Consider the following 21,252-nt stretch of genomic DNA (forward strand, 5'->3'; position numbering starts at 1 on the left):
CGATCCAGAACCCTCCAACGCTACTCGCCGAATCACAGGTACAGCCCTCTTTGTACAACCCATATGAGATCGCCCATAAGGCCAAGATGGTGGGAAAGGCCCTTCTGGCTCAACGTCGAGCTAGGGTGTATTGAGCCACTCCCACCGCCAGTTTACCCCAAAGCACGGCAGGCACTCCTTCATAATCATCGGGCTGGTACACTTCTCTCCCCGGCGCTCCAAACAAAAGTATTCGGGGATGCCCGAGGGCTGGGCGGGCTCGCGCCGCTGCCAGCTGTGCTCAGCTGGCAGCGGTAGGAACGGCCTTTTATCGTTTATCGGCTCCGGCCAACTGCAGTTTATTTGTTACGAAAGTGTGCGGTACGGTACGAGGAACCAGCCGATACCAACATCGCGCAAGTGGTATGTGAATTTTCGCCTCTTTTGGGACTTCGAAAATTCGAGGCGAGCAAGCGTTGCTAGGCCTTAGGCTTAGCGCACGAGTACGGCCACCGGGGCGATCGCCCCCGGTGTTAGGCCTACCCGACGAGTACGAATAAGATGGCGTCGCCACCGACGATGGAGGTGTGCGAGAGCCCGGCAACCAAAGGCCTGCAGGCAACGATAGTCGGCAACGATGAAGGGAAGATGTACGTTCAAGTAGGAGGCCGCGACGCGACACCCGGCGAGTCGAGCGGATGGACCACGACGAGTAGAAGAATGCGCAAGGCCAAGGAGCTGCAAGGTGAGAGACCATCTTTAACCGCGGAACGGCAGTCGAGACCCAAGGAGAGAGTTAACTTTGTCAAGCGAGTTACCGAGAATATCAAGAAAGCAGCCCGTATGCCGGCGGCTATCCCCAGAGACGACCATAAGATCGTGATTAGGCCCAGGGGCGGCCTGAACATAGCTCGAATCGAGACGCCGGTCGTCATGGACGCCATTATGGCGGCCGCGGGGACGGCGAAAGAATACCAGGGCGAAGACATGGTGTGCATCAATGCGGCGCAGAACATCTTAGTCGTGAGCACGCCGAGCGAGCAGAGAGCCGAAATTTACACTAAGATCAGGACCGTCGAATTCGGCAACATGGAATTTGAGGTTTCCGCCTACCGAACCGCGCCCGAAGGGACGGCGAAGGGAATCATCAGAGGTATCGCAATTAACGACTCGCCCGAAGACATAAATGAGGCGGTCGTGACAAAGTATAACCCAACGGCGCTAGAGGCGCACAGGATTGGAAATTCTACAGCGGTCATCGTCCTCTTTGAAGGACAGAGAGTGCCCCGGTACGTAATATACCGAGCGGCACTGCTCAAGTGCGGGCTTTACAGGAAACATCATGAAGTGTTTAGATGTTGCGGAAAAGTCGGACACCGCATCGACGTATGTCCAACCCCGGAGACCAGAGTATGCTTCGCGTGCGGGGAGGCCAACCCCGACGCGGACCACGAGAAGGCATGCAAGCCAAGTTGCAAGCTATGTGGAGGAGCGCATCCGACGGCAGATAGAATTTGCAAGAACAAGTTCAAGGTCCCCTTCGTCGTCACGAAAAGACAATGGGAGCGCCGAGAGGAACGCGAAGAGCAACAGCTCCTAAAGACAAGACCACCAATGACGTCATCGGACTTTCCACAGCTGCCGAGCAGGGAGAAAAGCGAGTGCAGCGAAAGCCAACGGCGCACCGACAGCCGCGAAAGACACAAGAGCCAGCAAAAACACCTGCCGCCGTCGCAGCAGGAAGACGGGAAGCTTAAGTGGTTGGCTGCAGTTAAGGGAAGCAAGTCGAAAGAAACGCCCCGCAGCAAGCAGCAGCCACCATGCCAACACCATAACACCGGAGAACCGCCCGTGACAAGGCGAGAAATATACGACATGATCAACGAAAACAACGAAAGGCTACTACAGAAGATGGAAGAGAAGATGGACGCAAGGATCGACAAACTACTAGAAGCAATAAGGGCGAGTCAAGCGCCACTGTCACTGCCGACCCCGCAACAGGAGCAAGAGGTGGAGCAGATACCCCGCCCATCCTCGAAGAAGAAAATTCCAGCAAAGCCACCTAAGAGGAAGGAGGAACCAGCCATCGCCGAAGAGGAGGCTACCAAAAGCAGCATCGAAAGCGACGAGGAACAGCCAAAGGAGCCCAGCAACAAAAAGAGGATTATCGAGAATACCAAAGAGAGAAAGCTCATGGCCAGGCTCGACCGCATGGACAAAGAGCGGGAACAAATTGCACATTCGATGAAGGAAAAATTCAACAAGGTAGAGATGACGCTGGGAGAAATACAAAGCGGAATGCTACAACTACAAACGCAGATGCAAACGTCCCTGCAGAGTATGGAAGCCAAGATGCAGACATTCGTGCAGAACGCCCAAACCCAGATCACCACCCAAATACAGCAATTATGAACCCAACAGCGAAATCGAACGCCAAGCCAGACAAAAGGGCAGTAACAGACCAGCAGCCGGTCAGGGACCTCCTGATTTGGCAGTGGAATTGTAACGGCTATCACAATAAGAGGGCAACTCTAACACGGCACCTACAGGGAATGGAGAGGAAACCGGACGTCATTATGATTCAGGAAACACTATGCACTGACACACCCCAACTTCAAGGATACAGAGCACACGCCAAGGCGGCCAAGCCCCTAAACAAAAAAAAGAAAAAGTTTGGAATACGCAAGGGCATCGTATTCCTCGAGCACGAGCTGACCACCGGCGGCTGGACCGATAGCAGCGCGGTGGAGGTGATCGTTGTGAAGAAGAAGAGGAAAACCAGCGTTCTCGCGGTCAACGTGTACAGCAGCCCCAGACATAGAAAGCAAAAGTTCCGCACGCTCATGCAAATTGCACTGCGTGCGACGAAGAAAGGCACGATCGTAATGGGGGGTGACTTTAACGCACCACACTACGACTGGGGATACGATAAGACAACCGAAAAGGGGAGAGACCTATTGCAAGACGCCACGGACGCGGGGCTAACGCTAATCACGAACCCGGAGACCCCCACAAGAACGGGTACTTCGGTCGCCAGGGACACCACCCCGGACCTGACGTTCGTCGAAATAAATGGGAACGACACCGCAACGTAGAAAAACACCAAACACGACTTCGGCAGCGACCACATGGTCATAGAGATCCGGGTCCCGCTGGGGAACGGCGCAAGCCAAGAGAAACGAACACACAGATACACGAACTGGGAGGAGTTTCGGCGTCAGCTCCAAAGCCAGCATGGTAACACTGAAGATATAGAAACGTGGTCGAAGGCGATAGTAGAAACGACCGAGGAGGTGACGACAGAGATAGAAACGGACGAAGACATACACGAAATGGACAGCGGATTGGCCCACCTCATCGAGGCGAAGACTGCCCTCAAGAGAAGGTGGAACCAACAACGAACAAACAGAAGGCTCCGCAAAAAGATCGCGGAAATCAACAGGGAAATAGAGAAACACAGCAAGGAGCTCGGCCGGCAGCTGTGGGAGCAAACGTGGAGAGAGGCGGACGGCCAACTCCATCTGGGCAAGACGTGGCGACTGCTCCGGCACCTCCTCGACGACACCCAGACCAAGGGAGAACAACAGTACAAGCTCAGCAGAATTATACACAAGGCGGTAGCGGAGCACGGGGAAGCGGAGGTGAAGAGGAGACTCGACGCCAAATACCTCCCGGTTTCCCCAAAGGAAAAGCACCCAGAATACCAAAGGGCAGAGAACATCGAGGTTGACCAAGACATCGAGGAATGAGAGGTCCGAAATGCGATGCAAGACCTGAACAGGCGTTCGGCGTCGGGCCCGGACCGCGTCAGCAACAAAGCGCTCAGAAACTTGAACGACGCGGCCGTGACGGCACTGACGGCGTACTTCAATAAATGCTGGAGGGCCGGAAAGCTACCACGCCAGTGGAAGGAAGCCAAAACCATCCTCATTCCGAAACCAGGCAAGTCGCCCGACATCGAGAATCTACGCCCAATATCCTTAACATCGTGCGTGGGTAAACTGCTAGAGCACATCTTAATGACCAGATGGCAACAGTACCTCGAAGAGGCAGAGCTCTACCCGGATTCTCTCGTCGGCTTTCGAAGCAAGCTTTGAACGCAAGACGCCATGCTCCAACTCAAGAAGGAGATAGTAGACTACGAAACTCACACCAGCGACAACAGGGCAATACTGGGCCTGGACCTGCAGAGCGCCTTCGACAAAGTCCGGCACTCTGCGATCCTCGCCCAAGTGTCGCACCTGAACATGGGACAGAGATCTTACAATTACATTCGGGATTTCCTGACCGACCGCACGACTCACATCTGCGCCGGGGATCTCCAACTACCAGAGAAAACGCTCGGCAGCGCGGGGACACCACAAGGCGCGGTAATCTCTCCGCTGCTCTTCAACTTGGTCATGATCGAAGTCGCGAACCGGCTGCGGAGCGTCGATGGGGTACGCCACACGGTTTATGCCGACGATGTGACGCTGTGGGTCACCGGCAGCAGCGACGGCCACATAGAGAATACACTACAAGAAGCAGTAAAAACGATGGAGGACCAACTGAAGGGATCGGGGCTGGTGTGTTCCCCCGCAAAGTCGGAGCTGATGGTGATTCCACCCAGGGGAGCGAGCCGCAAGAAGCAAACTATCCGAGACTGCGATAAAATCCGCATACGAACGCAAGGGGGGCACATCATCCCCGAGGTAGCCAAGGTTAGAGTGCTGGGCATGATCATCGAACGCAGCAAAGTCAACGGGGCAATGGTCTCCAAGCTCGAAGCTAAGACCGGCACGGCACTGCGTCTCATACGCCGCGTCGCCAATAGAAGAAGCGGGATGAAGGAAGCAAGGCTCGTCAGACTGATTCAAGCCTTCGTGATGAGCCATATCACCTACGTCGCCGCCTTCCATATTTGGCGGCAGTGCGAGCGGAAGAAGATCGACGCGATGATCCGCAAAGCTTACAAATCAGCATAAGGACTCCTAGGATGCACGAGCACGCAGAAGCTCGAAGCCCTGGGACTCCACAATAGCCTGGAAGAGATCGCCGAGGCACAGCAGACGGCGCAGCTCACCAGACTGTCGGGAACCAGGACCGGCAGATCTATCCTCAAACAACTAGGCATCGGAGCCAAGGAAGACGACCACCGGATGCAGGAGCAGATACCGCGGGAGCTGGGCAAGCACATCGTCGTGAGCCCAATCCCGCGGAACATGACTCCCACATGCCATCAAGAAAGAAGAGAGGCGAGAGCCAAGGCGCTGATCGCGCTACACGCCGGCGATGAGGGAGCCGTGTTCGTGGAAGCGGCCAGTTACAAGAACATCGGCGACGCCTTCCGCGTCAGCGTGATCGGAGCCAAAACGGGTGAGATCAGGATGGCGGCCAGCGTGCGGACCACTGTGCCCAGCCAGGCAGAAGAAGTGGCGGTAGCCCTCGCCATCGCGGACCCCAGAACGAAGACGGTGTTGTGCGACTCGCGAACGGCAGTGCGCAACTTTGCGAAACAGCGAGTGTGCAGTGCGGCAGCGCGCATCCTGCGAAAGGCCGAAGTCAACGGAGTCATCACCAGTGCGGTGATAAAGTGGTTTCCCGCCCACGCGGGCGCGGAAGTGGCGGGCTCGCTGGGGCTCACCAACCACAACGAGACGGCCAACTCCGTGGCGCGTGGACTCGCCGGCCGCGCCCCGGTAACGGCCGCCGCCGACGTGGTGGATTGCCCCGAGAAGGACACCATGGACGCTTACAACGAGGTAACCCTGTGGTACCGGTTAGCCAGAAGAACGATGGCCCTGCCCCATCCCCGTCTGACGCGGGAGGAGGCGGTGGTATTCCGCCAGTTACAGACTAACTCCGTGATAACCCCAGTGTTAGCAAAGCACCTGTGGCCGGAGGTATACGTAACAGACTTATGCAGACTGTGCGGGAAGGAAAGAGCCACGTTGGCCCACATCCTGGAAGACTGCGAATGCGCGAACGCGGACAACAGTGCAGACGTTCTCCCGCCCCTCATGGAGGAGGCGAAGAGATCCGAAGACTACGACGTCCAACACACGGCCGTCCAGCAGATCCTAGCGGCACTCGAGAAGCAGCGACCGGACGGGATGGAAGCAGAAAGGGTTAACCCGAGTACGCTGAAGTCCGCCGCGAGCGGCTCTCCCCGCTAAGAAGACGTCCAGCCACGTCGCCCCAAGAACCCACCTGAGAGGGTGGGACGATAGGGGTTACTGCAGGAGACCCATTAAAGTTGCTCTCTCTCTCTCTCTCTCTCTCGGGGATGCCCCGGACGAAGGTGTGTGAAAGACCTGTGGGGACCCGGCAAACACAGACCATGTGCTCTTGTGCAAACTACAGAGCGCTAACCGCACGGGGGCCCTGCAAATGATCCCCGCACAACATAGACAAGGATCCTTCCAGGAGTACAATCATCCAGATACCAACCCCGAAGACACGTGGAACCCACCCCTAGCCCTTATCGTGGACCGAGCCGCCGGAATCGGTGTATAACTTCTGACAACCCGTCCACAAGAATCCCAAACTTTTAAGTCTGAGCCCTGGTATGGGTCGAGACCCAGGGCAGCAAACCCCCTCTCAATAAACGACAAATTGTCAGAAATCGAAACATAAACTTGAATAATAAAACTTAAAATGAACGTTGAATGCAGTGAACTTGCGTCATGGCATTAGCGTCACGGCAAGTTACATAGACCCTACATGTTTGGTGAAAGTAAAAAGGAACGCCAGAGCGGCGACCGAACTAAAGGCTCTTCATGTTTAAAAAGTAGCGCAATGTTCGTCGACGCACGCGCAACGTGCATACCGTGGGAAGATCATGGCAGCACAGCGCAGCACTGAGCTAGATTTTAGACGCCATGAATTTCCCAGAAGTGGCGCGGGGCACGTGCCTCAAGAATTTCTACAACAATGAATGGCGCCACATTTCCCAGGATAAAGGGGCTTTAGATTGGCCGCTGCTTCGGAGATCCGTTTTACTTTGAGCGAACCTGTACATACTTTGACGAAGACTGAGAGATGACTGGCTTAAAGGAGCGAGGCAACAATTTTTGTACTTTGCGCAAATACCGCTTAAAACGGATCCCTAACGTTAATGACCTATGAAACACGCGTTCGTTTTTCACCCCACGCAAAAGAAGTCCCAGAAAAAAATTAAAGAAAAACGAACAGAGTTCTCCCCCTCAACTCACAGCCAGAACAAGCGGCCACGTCATCTGGGGCCGATTATATGCCGCCAGTGTTGATCATAGCCACGAGCTGGGGTTGGCAAAGCGCAGGACACGCGCTGGGTTCCAGACATTGTTATGGCTCGGCTGTTGTCGTCGTGGCAGCGATTGGACACGAGTCCCTACCCGAATGCTTCTCGAGCTAGCAATTATCACGAGCCCAAGTCGAGTGCCCAAGCGATGCTCGGGTATTATCTATGAACCGCATTCAAATATCCTCACTTGGGTGTACTGCGATCCCCACGTTACGTCATCCAATTTTGCAAAGGAGATATTGAATGAAAATGATCACTTTTGTCCTTGAAATTACACCGCAACAAAGGAGTTTCTTGGCCAGTGGCGTTGCGTGTGAGTATCCTTGAGTCCCAGGTGTGCCGTAAGCTCGTGTCAAGTGAAAAACATTCCAATTGAATATCGTTGCACAGCTCCTTTAAGCAGCCATGCGAAGCTCATTTTCTAATTGCGGGTGTATCTAGAATTTTCCGAGCTGGAACAACCAACAACATTTCTGAACCATCTGGAACATATCCCAATCATTCAAACGAAATTATGATAAAAAGGACAAGCTCTGACAGGGAGCAAACACCAGCCATCGGCGTGAGAGTCGAGCACACTGCTGACTTAGCTATTCGCAAGCGGTGATATTCAAAAGCATAGATCTTGAGTTTGAGCAATTTGAGAAAATTCAGCGGTCAGCCTGAACATATTTCTGGCAAGACGTCAACGTCCGAGATTTTTTTTAAATATGTAGTGATTTTTTTAAAAATTTGTGATGCTTTTGTAATGTTAGGTAGGCACAAACCTCCACCCATCCCTTCAGCCCGACCTTCACGCCTCTCGAAATCACATTTTTAATACGAAAATATATCCCATTTTTAAGATTGTGTTCATGAAGATGGGTGATTTCAGATAAGATCGACCAAAGGGTGGCTGGTCTACATTTTAAAGTCAACTGATGTTTTTTATGCCATTGCCTAGTGTCCGGTAGAAACGAATCCACACTTAGTTTTGACCAGAAAAAAAAATTGGAGACAGGAAAAATCGCAAGGCATGGAGAGGTGGACAGTTGATTTAAGTGAATAACTAAAACAATAAATTTAGAAGAATTTTAATACTTCTTAGAAACAAACTAATGTACAGCTTGGTTGTAATATCAAGTAATAATATTTATTTTAAATTTATTTATTTTTCAAAAATTTGCCAAACATGCCTGCTCGAACGACAGATGGCAAAATTTAAAAGTATGTGTCTCATGAAATAATTTAATCTTTATTATACAATTCGCAGATAGTATTCCACTAATATATTTCTATTATTTACAAATTAAATAAGGTATCTGAGTGATACAATAGTTAGGATATATTTAGGCAAACATGGGAAGAAAATCAAGCAAAGAATTATTCTAATGCGAATAAAAAAAACACCACCTTTGATTTTTTTAAATTTGGGCTTCCTGTTATACTCTATTTCGGCATTAATTTCTGTTAAAAACAGGGTGCATCATTTTATTCAGAAAGAAGAAACAGCACCCCAAATAAGGGTCCTTTGTCGAAGGCTACACTTAGCAGTGTCCTATGCAAGAAGTGACTCTGAGTTCCAGTTTCATGAAACTTATACAAATATTTTGATATATTTCTGTTCCTATGAGGTCATTAATAAGTAGACCAGCCTGTCACACAGTCAAGTGAATGAAAAACTATATACAGCTTTTTACATAAGCGTACAAAGTGGTATCATATTAGAGACTAATGATTCGAGAAGAGATGATGCAGTGTGTGAAGTTTTACATTCCGGTATAGTTTACATTTAAAATAAAAGAAATAACTTTACTTCCACACACAGAAATAAAGATATCATAATAAAATTGTTTAGGCTGGCTATGTATTTTCGATTACAAACAATTTCAGGTGAGGCATCCCGTTGTGCCTGACTGGAGCAGCTCCGATGCTCCCGGTGTATGAATGAATCGCGGCGACCCGATACATTTTATCCTGCTAAACGATAACATTTTGTGATTTTCCTATTTTGATCAGATAAAAATTACTCGCAACCACCGACTAAAACAGTATACGTTAAACACCCCGTAAAGAAAAGCGTGATAAATAAGACGTCCCTGCATTCAATATAAGCCGTCATTGGGAAATCAAATTCGGCACTTTACGCTAAGGTTTTCCTCGCTGTACCCATTTAATAAAGTTGCTTCCAAGCAGATCCGACTTTCCGTGCTACATATACGTCGCAGGTCTCTTCTGTTGATGACTTGCTGAGCCGCCACTCGTGCCAAGACTGAATGCCAGGGAAAACGCGCACCGTCAGCCCCTCTTTTTTTTTTTTCTTTCGTTTACGAAACCGAACAATTTCATTTTCGTCCTGATACACAACATGCACGCGTTTCAGTTTCTCTGATAGAACGCTCACCATTGTCCTGGCCGTCTGAATTGCGCTTATTGAATGTTCTCTCAGGTTGTTCAGCGTGCCCTGGTGCGAGTCCACCAACTCCGTCACATGCGTTTTTCCCGTGTTTAGATGCAGAAAATAACCACTGGGCTTGGGGGCAATCGTCCTTTGCAAACTGGTGAAGCTGGTAGCGATTCTTGTAATGACTGGCGGCCCCGTCACTTACGTACGTCACGTACGAGTATACCGCAACGTTGTCTTCAACCCACTTCTTGACTTTTTCTAGAGCCAAGCTAGCGTGAGCGGCGTCGTGACACAGGTACTTACTGATGATAGAAAAGCTGTTTGCAGATTTTGTTGTCGTCACTACACATGTAAATATCGAAACTTGTTTATTTTTTCTCAGTGGTATGCTTGCACTTCGTCAGGAAGCACGATGGTCCAGTTTTCAGCAAAGTCAAAATGACAGACGATGCTCCAGGGTTTCACAACCATATCGGTTTGCCGGATATGGCTGTGAAATACCCAACTTCCAACCGTCACTTGGATGACTTTTAGGAAAGTCTCAGGTTGCAATGTATTTTTCACGAGGTCGCCGGAGTCCCATGCTGCAAGCACGATCTCTTCATCCTCCGAGATATCAACTTCCTGGAGTGTAAGAGAGTGGCCTATTGGGCAGTGATCACAGTCTCCTTGAAGGCACAGTCTTGTTGCTGGGTCGCACAGAAATTCCGAGTTCATTTCACCAGTGTTGAATGTTGAGCCTGTATCACTTTCTAGAGCGGCAATACGAAAGTAATAATTGGCGCAGCTCACACAAACGCACACTTCCTGGTGGGGAATACATTGAACCCATCTTGGGCGCAACGAATAAAATTTCGTTAGCCCAACGCCGGAATCAGGATGCTTGTCGTTGTATGCACGGAAGGCCTCTCGGATTGAGCGTGTCATGAAGCGCTCTGGCACGAACGTTTTCTCTCCGTTGAGCATGACAAACATGACGTCCTTCTAATTGGGACTTTGGCGCGAACATCGTAGCTCGTCCTTTGTGAAATACTCTAGGGCAGCAGACACGTTCTCAGGGCTCACCTTGCACCTCGTGTAAGGATCCGGCTCATACCACACGCCATGATTTTCCTAGAGTTTTCGGTATTTACTGGTGAGGTACATTGAGGCCTGTGGAATCATCTTTTGAACCTCATTTTTCGTCAATGTTGACGGCAGGAGCGTAAGCAGTTGACATCGTTCCCGGAGAGAGGTGGCGGTTTCAAAGGCCTGCCGAAAGTTGTCCCCCACTCAGCGCATGCGGAGAATGTTGGTTCGGACGACCCTGATGGTGCGTCTCCATCGTACGCAGTACGTAACGACAACGTGAAACACTTGCGCACAGCTCCATACTACCCACAATCGAACCGCCTTGCGGAGAGAGCCGTACGCACCATCAAGGAGGGCCTAAAAAAACTGCAGACCTGTAGTTTGTCTATGCGCCTCGCAAAGGTGCTATTCAATTACCGTAGGACGATATTGGAGGATGCAAGATCTCCTTCCTAGCAGCTTTTAGGATACCCATTCCGCTCCGCCTGGACACTTGCCTTCCGCCTCCTGTCTCTTTTCCTCTTTGTTCAGAGGGAGATACTGCGAGTAAGCTTTGCCCTGGTGACTCCGTCTGGGCACGCAACTTTGGTGAAGGGAAAAAGTGGCTTCCGGGGACAGTTAAAGAAACAACGGGTTCCCGCATGATCACGGTCAAGACGTCAGCAGGAGAGCTGAAACGGCACACGGACCGAATTCGTCCAAGGGAGAGCACGGCACCTGCGCCACCGGTGAGCAAGACGCCTGAACCACACGATCAAGATGCAGCTTCACCAGCGCAGTCTGACGCAGCGGAAGACGAGGCCGTCCCAGCTTTTCGGCGGTCGACAAGGCCCAAGAAACCTGTTGATTGATATTCACCTTAAGGAGGAAGAAATGCTGCGTCTCAGACATTACGTTGTTCCCGCGTGTGCGTCTGGTGTCCTACTAACGACGACCACAACCAACAGACAGTCTCGAGGACAACGCGCGAGCAATCATGGAACTGATGGCCTACCCCAACTAGCTGCCGATGCCCGGTCTGTGCCAAGAGCACATCTTGTGTAAATACTTGTACATAGATTAAAGAGCACTAGTAAGGTCTCTAATAATGTCTAGCAGCGAGGCTCGAGTATTTGGGGATTCTGCTGCCGGTTGGTGTGCCCCTTTGTGCCTGATATTATCGCCCGTGACACCAGCGAGTGAGATGGCGACAGGCATGACTGCTCAGTAAACAGGCGTCGGCGGCCATATTTTGCTGGTTGAAGCGAACCCCCTTGTCCTTGACAGCGAGCGGGGAAATGCAAAAAAAGATTGCATCGGCCGTTTTGCCAGAACTAGCGACGAGTGTCGTCTGCGGTTTCCGGCAACTATTGCGCAATAATCGTGAGCTTAGCGAGGAAATGATTTTTGCTAGCTACAGAACACCATCACGCAGAAAGGGAATACTTGAATATGTTTTTGTTCTGGATACAAATCAGAGATATATATGAGAGAGAGATGTAGATAGAGGGAAAGAAAGAAGAGCATGTAGTGTCGCAGGAGTATAAAGTAAACAAAGTTTCTAGTGGCCGATGGCTGCATGATCTTTTCTCGGATCACTAGTCCGTAATATGATACCTCTTTGTACACAGAAGTTTTTCCTCAATTTTACTGTGTGAACGATTTCAATAGTTATCAATGGCCTCATGTGAATAAAAATAGATAAAAGCTGTTCGTGGGTTTTACAAAACTGGAACTCAGAGTCACTTCTTGTATAGGACACTGCTAAGTGTAGGTTTTGAAAGAGGAACTAACTTTGGGGAGTTGTTTTTTTTTTCTCAATAAAATTATGCACATGTTTTAATATAAATGAATGCCGAAATAGAGTATAACAGGGTACCCAAATTTAAATAAAAAATCGAAGGTGGTGTTTTTTTATTATTCGCATCGAAATTTTTTTTGTCTGATTTTTTTCCCATGTTTGCCTAAATATATCCTAACTATTCTATTACTCAGATACCTTACATATTTTTTAATTATCCATATATTAGTAGAACACCATCTGCAAATTATATAATAATAATTAAATTATTTTATGAGATACAGACCTCCAAATGTTGTCATTTGTCGTTCGAGCAGGCATGTTTGGATATTTTAAGTAAAATAACTAAATTTTATATAAATATTATTACTTTATATTACAAGCAAGCTTTCCTCTTAGTTCGCGTCTAAAAAGTATTAGAATTCTCCTAATGTTATCGTCTTAGTCATTCACTCTCAAACGTGCCACCTACATTAGTGCGTGTTAATGGAACTGTCCACCTCTTCGTGCCTTACGATTTTTCCTGACCCCAAATATTTTTTCTGGTCAAAACTAAGTTTGGATTCGTTCATACGAGACACTACACGATAAGATACAAAAATCTTAATTGATTTAAAAATGTCGACTAGCCACCCTTTGGTAGATCTTATCTGAAATCACCCATCTTCATAAACACGGCCTTAAAAATGGGATATTCACATTATGTTCCGGCGACGCCGCTTTTAGTCTCCTTGATATTCTTATTTTACCAAGTCCGAAGAAGGCGGGGCTTCAGTGTTCTTTTGAAAGTGTTTTTATGGTAACACCGCGCGTGAAATCGAAAAACTTTATTGGTATTCCTGATCGTGGAGGCGAAATGCAGACGTTTCAATTTTCTTGATTTCCTCAAATACAGAATCACTTCAGTTTCCCTCTAACCATTCCCATATTTTCTCCAGATAAAAGTTGTAATAACCATTCATACTTTATATATATATATATCTATATCTATATATATATATATATATATATATATTGTGTACATATTTGCTATAAAATAAAATGGCAGATATTCTAGAGAAATTTACCAATGCTAACACTAATAAAATAAGACACTGAAAGTATTTGTGACACTCACCTTCGTATTGATAGTGTTGGGACTGTCGTAAGCGAGGCTTCTGTTGGCAGATAAGGTATAGCCCAGCATCACATGAGCGTCTGGAACTTCACTGCCGCTGTATAGTGTGCCGTGTTGGCACATCTGCGTGTGGAAAAGAATGAGACCCAGGTATTCTGTCACGAAGAGAAGGCAGCTTTTTTAAACGGCAACAGCAGCGGCTGAGAGTAGTTCAACAACGAGTTACGTTTTGAGACATTCTGAAGATAATTTTGGAAGCGTGATCATAAGGATTCGTGGCGTTAAATCCCTAGGATTTATGGGGCCAGACCTTAGGTTGTTCGTCTCGATCCACTAGAGCACTGCAGCAGCCTAACTTTTGGGTCCCGACGCCGGACGGGTACGTTAACTCTCAGTCTTACCCGATACGGTTCCGGCCCGATGGGATGCCTGATTCGGCCCGGCCCCAGCGGGACCCAGCTGAAGCTGCTTCGACAGTGGGTGATATTAAATAAGCACAGACTGGGCTCTGAAAGGGCGGCCGACCTGGGTCCTACTTGGGCAACCCACATAGGTCCCCCTCTTGGGGACCACTGGAGACCAAGGAGGGCAGCCCACGAGGGCTCGATCCCCCATGAGGTACCAACAGGAACCTCATCCAGTTTAGGTTCATTTCATAATTCCCCAGACGATTTGCGATCTTTTATCATTTCGTCAGTTCATAAAAAAAGTGGGATATATTATGATTCCTCTGCCGTATGGGGTATTGTAGTGCATTCCCTTACTGTGTACCTCGATGCTCAACAAAATTTGGAAAACGAATTCGTAAGTGTTACGTGCCAGCAATCTTCAACAAACTTCCTTCTGAAATGCATAATATAAAAACAAAATACAAGCTTAAAAAAGCTTTGAGAGATATTAGTTTTTAATATTGTTTAATGAATGTTATGTTTTGTTTCTGTTTCATTTTTTGCTGACTATATCTGTGCAGTTTCGTTTCACTGACTGCCAGGCGCTGCCAGACAAGCCCGATGTGACTTTGGCAGGCCTGATTCTGTGTTTTTTTCTTGTCAAGTAGTAAAAATATAGTTATTATAATATATTATTATTCCAAATTGGGCATTTCCCCCTTTCTCCATCTGACTCTGAAAAAAACTTATCACCATTTTATGGCTTGATATATTAATAAAACGTCTTGTCCAAGGCCATGTAACATTGATAATTTAAAGTTTGTGAAATGGAACAGAAAACTGCACATTTCTATATATGTCATGTTGGACAGGTTATCGTGATATACACAGAGCTTGAGCCATCTACAGACACCCAGTTTTAGAACAGATACCGACAAACCGATGAGCGTGTTTTGGATTCAGACTCGAATTTTATACTTTGAGTGAATATTTCCACACCACGTAAAATGGCTTTCTCTGCATACACGCTGAGTTCTAAGTTAGTAACTAAGTTTTTCAGCCCAAAACGGTGTATCAGACACCTTACGTTCAAATCGCTGGTGATTTTCTATCAAACTAAACCAATACGTTAATTTAAATTTCTACCACGTGCACAACAGATCTGCAATATTAGCGGAAAGTGCCACATTTTGAACTGCACAGGCACTCCAAGTTGGGAGGGCTTACCCGTAACCAAAGTAAGACCCAGGGGGGTACTGTGGGTGTAGCACACCTTGGTGTACCGCCCAAGTTGGCCTGCTCTCGCTTTGTCCACTTCTGCAAACTTTGCCCTCGGGTAAAGGATGTGCGACTCGCGGCAGTATGTCGTGGGTTGTCTTAGTCTATTTTTCCCACGTGGAGTTCACGTTCGCCCCACTTTCTGAGCTACCTGGGTAAATTACGTCTCCAACGTGGGCCTGGTCAGGGCTTGAGAACAGTGAGTTGTACCCTGCTAGCGCTTTCCGCCTGGTCCGTTCACCGCTAAGCTGGGACTGGGATGGAAGCTACGTCCTCGTTGGACGGGTCATAGGCCTCTTTTTCGCCAAGTCATCAAGTTCTCGCCCATACCCCCGCGCAGAATGCCGGGTAAGGTGATGAAGGGAGGCAGCTGATTGGTACTTCTGGAACGTAGCTGCTACCGCAGTCTCAGCTTAGTGGTGAACGGAGTATAGTCTTCACATCTTGCTTTCATGGTTACGCAGTGCTAATAACGTCACGTGCTTACAGCCCTCAGAAAGGAAACTCTCAGTGCATCGCGTTTTACGTGACACTGCCGTCACGTGACACAATGACACCACGAGACGCCGTGACGCCAAGTTACACATTGAGGTCACGTGAATCTGTCGCCTCATGGTATCAGAAAACTCGGCTAGACATTACATGACACTTTGACGTCATTGTACCACCTGACACCATGTCTTGACATTGTGGCGTTACGTGACACATAATGTCAGGTTACACCATGACGTTACCTGAGATCACGGCACGTTGTCACGTGATGTGAGCTTACGCCAGAACGTGACATCCTGACCTCACATCACGGCACCTGGCCATCTTACCACGTGCCGTGCAGTCACAGGACCGCGTGCTTTGCAGGTGTTCACGTTGCACTGTAGTGCTATGCTCTCACGTGACGTGATGACGCCTGACACCATGAGGTTATATGCTAACGTCTCGCCACTTGATATTGTGACCCCATGAACCTATGTAACGTTAGGTGCTCAAATGACCATGTGGGTTACAGATTATAAGGTAACGATGTGTTGTAACGCGACCCTATGACGTCATTGTGGACCAACAAACGCTGTGCATTTTAGGGCGCCTTAGGGATGTATAAAAAAAGAGGATATATTTCTTTTTTTTATAAACTGACTATCTGTGCATTTTTTGTGAGCTTTTGTGCGGCTCAATGGGGATTACATAATTGTTTTCTCTTTGAGATTTGAGAGGTGAATATATCGCATTCTGAGAAATTGGATATTTCCCAAGACCTATGCAATTTAGTTGATCAGTTATCTCCGTCTCGTTCTTTCGACTTTTTACGTTTTAATTGACTGGTCGAGAAAACACCGCAAACCTAATCGATAGGTGGGCGTTTATCACCACTTAGGTCTTGACGTCTTATTTAACTACTTCGCTAGAGAAGATCACAATGTGGTATTCACCATTACAAAGGCCAAAATCCGAAAAAAGCATTGATGTCGACGTCACTATACTTTCCGGAACTTTATCACACAAGAACCTTATTTGACTACTGAACTAAAGTAACTGCATGCTGAACGCGCGTCCTAGCTCAGAGTACGTGGAGCGTAAGCTTGCACTGCAGAACCGACAACTCCTGGGCTCAGTACCCACCCCTGCCCGTCTCCATCCATGGATAAGCGTCGCACCGGCACGCGTTCTTGCAATCACTGCTGCGTGACGCACGTCAAAGACCCCAGGATAGCAGTCGTATTGTACCGGCTAAATTACTCATCCAAAGAGAGACATCGTCCAATTGAGGCAGACAAACTACCTGCTGTCTAAACCCCTCACCACACAAAGCCAGCCTTTTGCATGCATAATAAAGTCGGAGGGTGTTAGCTTTGAAGCGCGCATTTTTTGTGCCGTACATATGCGTTGTTTTCCTGCTCTGCCATCGAAACGTGTGTAGTTTGAGTGAAGAATCCTAAGAGAAGAACCAGGAATATTATATTCGTGGTCTTTGCTTTGAGATTAATTCCTCGGCTTTTGTATCGCCTTATGCCGGCGTGCCATTAAACGTCGACAAAGCTATAATGCTAGAATAAGGACTCGCCACGCCCGGCCTGTCTTTTGCTGTTGGTGACTCACTTTAAGATGTTAATCCTTGTGGTTGCTTTTCTTTCTTGTCGCTGTTTTGATTTTTAGCGGACGCGCCACGCGTAAACATTCGCAGCGACCTTCATCTTTGAAGTGCCAAAATGCATGGAATGCTGACATTTAAAAGGGATCGTTTCGACTGTGTGGAAAACATTAAAAGTCGTTCCGCAAGCAAACAACCTATATTTTTTAAAATTAATTATGGGTAAACTGAGTTGGTGTGTTATGTGACCAGGCAGGGGAGAGGAGAAAATAGGGTAAATGTGAAAGGAGGGCACTGTAGGAGGACGAGGAAATGAAAGGAGGGGGAAAGTGAGCGACGGAAGAGGTGACTGGAGCTTTATGTGGTTGTAAAATTCCCCGTTAAGTTCAGCAGTGAAAACGAATTTTTTTGTCCGGTGACAGGGGCGGCGTAAAGGGCAGAAAGGGGGTGGGAGGGCACCGTAAAAGAATGGGGAAAGGATGGTAAGAAAGAGGGGAGGGAGGGAGCGGTAGAGAATTAGAGGCAGGTGGGGAAGAGATGGGAAGGAGCAAGGCGCACAGGGAGGACACCCTTGGAGGGGGGGAGGGGAAAGGGAAGAGGATGGGGAGAAAAAATTGGTGTTTCACGCGTCGTATCCATCTTTTTCGTTTACCGTCATTCCCAGTCACGTATTTGACAAATCCGGTATGCGAGAGGAAAGCAACGAATCACAGCTTGGAGCAATTCAAAGAATATGAAAAAGTCAAAACAAGAATGATCCACAGTCGCCATGAAAACGTGAGATTCTCTTAGCGGCGTTGCGAGAGTGAAACGATGTTTCCCGCAAACCGAAATTTCCGCAATTCGAGGTGGCGACGTCCGCGCAGAGAAGGTCTATATTTCCCCGGAAAATATAGCGGGGAAAATAGGCTTGCATAGAGGCGACGTGGCGTCGTCACGACATATTGTCACGGTTGGTGACCAATAAACAAGAAATAAACAGGAATAAATAAACGTTTAATGTGGCGAACCTGTGCCAAAAATAAAAGGGTACAAAAGATAATAAGAGAGCGTCGCGGGCGTCGAAGTCGGCGTAACAGCAGAGTCGAACGCTGGGGCGAAACTGACTCTGGCTTGCCACGCGGAGCCGCTTTTGTACACGCGTTGGCTTCTGGAGCATTCGACATAGAAGGTTCGACGCGTAGAACATTCTAAACTCGAATCAGCTAGACGGTTCTCGAATTCATCAGAACATCACATTACAGTGTCAACAAAATGCGTAGCCGCGGCCAGGAATCGAACCCTGGTCCCTCGCGTGGGAGGCAAGCGCGATAACCGTTAGACTACGGCCGCGCTGCCTGCTTGGCGCGCGGCATTACTCCCCCCTTTAAAAAGTGCATGGCCCCGATGCAATGCAAAACAAAACAAAATAAAAAATAACGATAAACTAAAGAGTCCTTTGGAGCACATAAAGTCCACAGTCCTATCGAGCGTAGTACGGCTTCAGGCGCACGACGTGGACGACTTCAGGGCGTGGTGGGCGGCGTGACGATGTTCGTGTTCCATCGGGCATCACCTCGTAGTTCAGCTCGCCGAGGCGACGAAGTACCTTGTATGGTCCAAAGTACCGTTTCAGCAGTTTCTCACTGAGGCCGCGGCGACGGATGGGCGTCCACACCCGCACCCTGTCTCCGGGCTGGAAGTGAACGTCCCTTCGACGGAGGTTGTAGCGGCCCGCGTCGACGCGTTGCTGGTCTTGAATCATGAGTCGGGCGAGCTGGCGGACTTCTTCGGCGCGTTGAGCAACCGCCTGGGCGTCGTCGCTCTCATTGTCAGATGGCTCATGGGGCAGCATTGCGTCCAGCATGGTGGTTACCTTCCGACCATGCAACAGCTGGAAAGGTGTGAATCCAGTGGTTTCTTGAACCGCCGTATTGTAGGCGAACGTGACGTAGGGCAACACCTCGTCCCACGTCTTGTGCTCAACGTCGACGTACATAGAGATCATGTCGGCGATTGTCTTGTTGAGTCGCTCCGTCAGCCCGTTGGTCTGCGGGTGGTATGCGGTGGTACGACGGTGACTGGTGTGACTGAGCCGGAGAATTTCTTGGGTCAGCTGTGCCATGAACGATGATCCGCGATCTGTAATCAGAACTTCGGGAGCGCCGTGCCGGAGGACAATGGAATCGAGGAAAAACTTGGCGACTTCAACAGCCGTGCCTGCTGGAAGGGCTTTCGTCTCGGCGTACCGTGTGAGATAATCGGTGGCGACGATAATCCAGCGGTTTCCCGACGTTGACGGCGGGAAAGGGCCAAGTAGATCCATTCCGATCTGCTGGAATGGTGCAGTTGGCGGAGGAATTGGCTGCAGGAGACCTGCCGGCTTCGTCGGCGGTTTCTTGCGTCGCTGACACTCGTGGCAGGACCGGGTGTAGTGGTGGACGGTTTTGGGGAGCTTGGGCCAGTAATACTTTTCACGAATGTCCTGCTGTATCCAAGGTGTCCGGACTCGGGTCGTCGTGACATGCTTGAAAGATCTCCTCTCGAAGGTCGGTCGGAATTACCAGCAGCCACGGCGAGTTGTTGTCCCCGAATGGCGAAGGTTGGTAGGGCTCGTGAGAAAAAACGGGGCACGGTACTCACGCGCCCCTCCAGGTGCTCCATTAAGGCGCGCAGCTCCGGATCGTAACGTTGACGTCGTGCCATGTCATCGGTGTTCATTGCCCCTAGGAAGCACTCGTCGTCATCGTCGTCGCTGCTGCCGGGAGGTGTTTCGACAGGGGCCCTGGACAGGCAGTCAGCGTCGCTGTGCTTGCGTCCCGTCTTGTAAACCACAGTCATGTTGAACTCTTCTAGCCGGAGGCTCCATCGAGCGAGGCATCCTGACGGGTCCTTGAGGTTCGCAAGCCAGCAGAGCGAGTGGTGGTCCGTGACTACGCGGAACGGGCTTCCGTACAAGTACGGACGAAACTTCGTAATTGCCCAGACGACCGGAAGGCATTCTTTCTCAGTCGTGGAGTAGTTTGTCTCTGCCTTGGACATTGTCCGACTTGCGTAGGCGATGACTCGCTCGGTGCCTTCTTGTACTTGAACTAGTACCGCGCCAAGTCCTGCGTTACTTGCGTCAGTGTGAATCTCGGTGTCCGCATCCTGATCGAAATGTCCAAGAACCGGAGGCGTCTGGAGTCGTCGCTTCAGCTCGTCGAATGCTTGCTGCTGTTCCTCGGCCCATTCGAACCTCTCGGCGTCCTTCGTGAGGTTTGTGAGTGGTGCGGAAATCCTTGCGAAATCCCGAACAAAGCGACGATAGTAGGCACAAAGTCCAAGGAATCTTCGCACGGCCTTCTTGTCTGTCGGCGCTGGAAATGACGCGACGGCGCGAGTCTTCTCTGGGTCGGGGCGAACGCCTTCGTTACTAACCACGTGACCTAGAAACTTCAGTTCGTCATAGGTGAACCGACACTTTGACGACTTGAGGGTGAGTCCGGCGGTACGTATGGCTTGAAGAACAGCACGGAGTCGTCGCAAGTGCTCGTCGAAGTCGCTGGAAAACACTACGACGTCATCCAGGTAGACGAGACAGCGCTGCCACTTCAGTCCTGCCAGTACGGTGTCCATGACACGCTGGAAAGTTGCTGGCGCCATGCATAGTCCGAAGGACATCACCTTGAACTCGTACAGCCCATCCGGCGTAACGAAAGCTGTTTTCTCTCGGTCCCGTTCGTCGACTTCGATCTGCCAGTAGCCGCTCTTCAGGTCCATCGATGAGAAGTATCGAGAGTGGCGCAGCCGGTCTAACGTGTCGTCGATGCGGGGAAGTGGGTAGACGTCTTTCTTCGTCACCGCGTTCAGCTGCCGGTAGTCCACGCAGAACCTAAGCGTTCCGTCCTTCTTCTTAACCAGTACGACTGGAGAAGCCCAAG

General features: G+C 49.5%; 1 protein-coding gene across 1 annotated transcript; it reads right to left on the reverse strand.

The window, feature by feature from the left end:
* Positions 1-1,319: 1,319 nt before the first annotated feature.
* On the reverse strand, positions 1,320-1,994 carry LOC120844280. The gene has a single exon (XM_040216163.1). The coding sequence runs from the start codon at positions 1,854-1,856 to the stop codon at positions 1,320-1,322; it is 537 nt and encodes a 178-aa protein (XP_040072097.1). The 5' UTR covers positions 1,857-1,994.
* Between the last annotated feature and the right edge of the window lie 19,258 nt (positions 1,995-21,252).

Source organism: Ixodes scapularis, unplaced genomic scaffold, assembly GCF_016920785.2.
Source record: "Ixodes scapularis isolate PalLabHiFi unplaced genomic scaffold, ASM1692078v2 PGA_scaffold1__304_contigs__length_218370807, whole genome shotgun sequence".
NCBI classification, from domain to species: Eukaryota; Metazoa; Arthropoda; class Arachnida; order Ixodida; family Ixodidae; genus Ixodes; species Ixodes scapularis.

Coding starts and splice junctions, on each gene's coding strand:
- LOC120844280 (XM_040216163.1), bottom strand. CDS start 1,856: ATGTCGTATATTTCTCGCCTTGTCACGGGCGGTTCTCCGGTGTTATGG.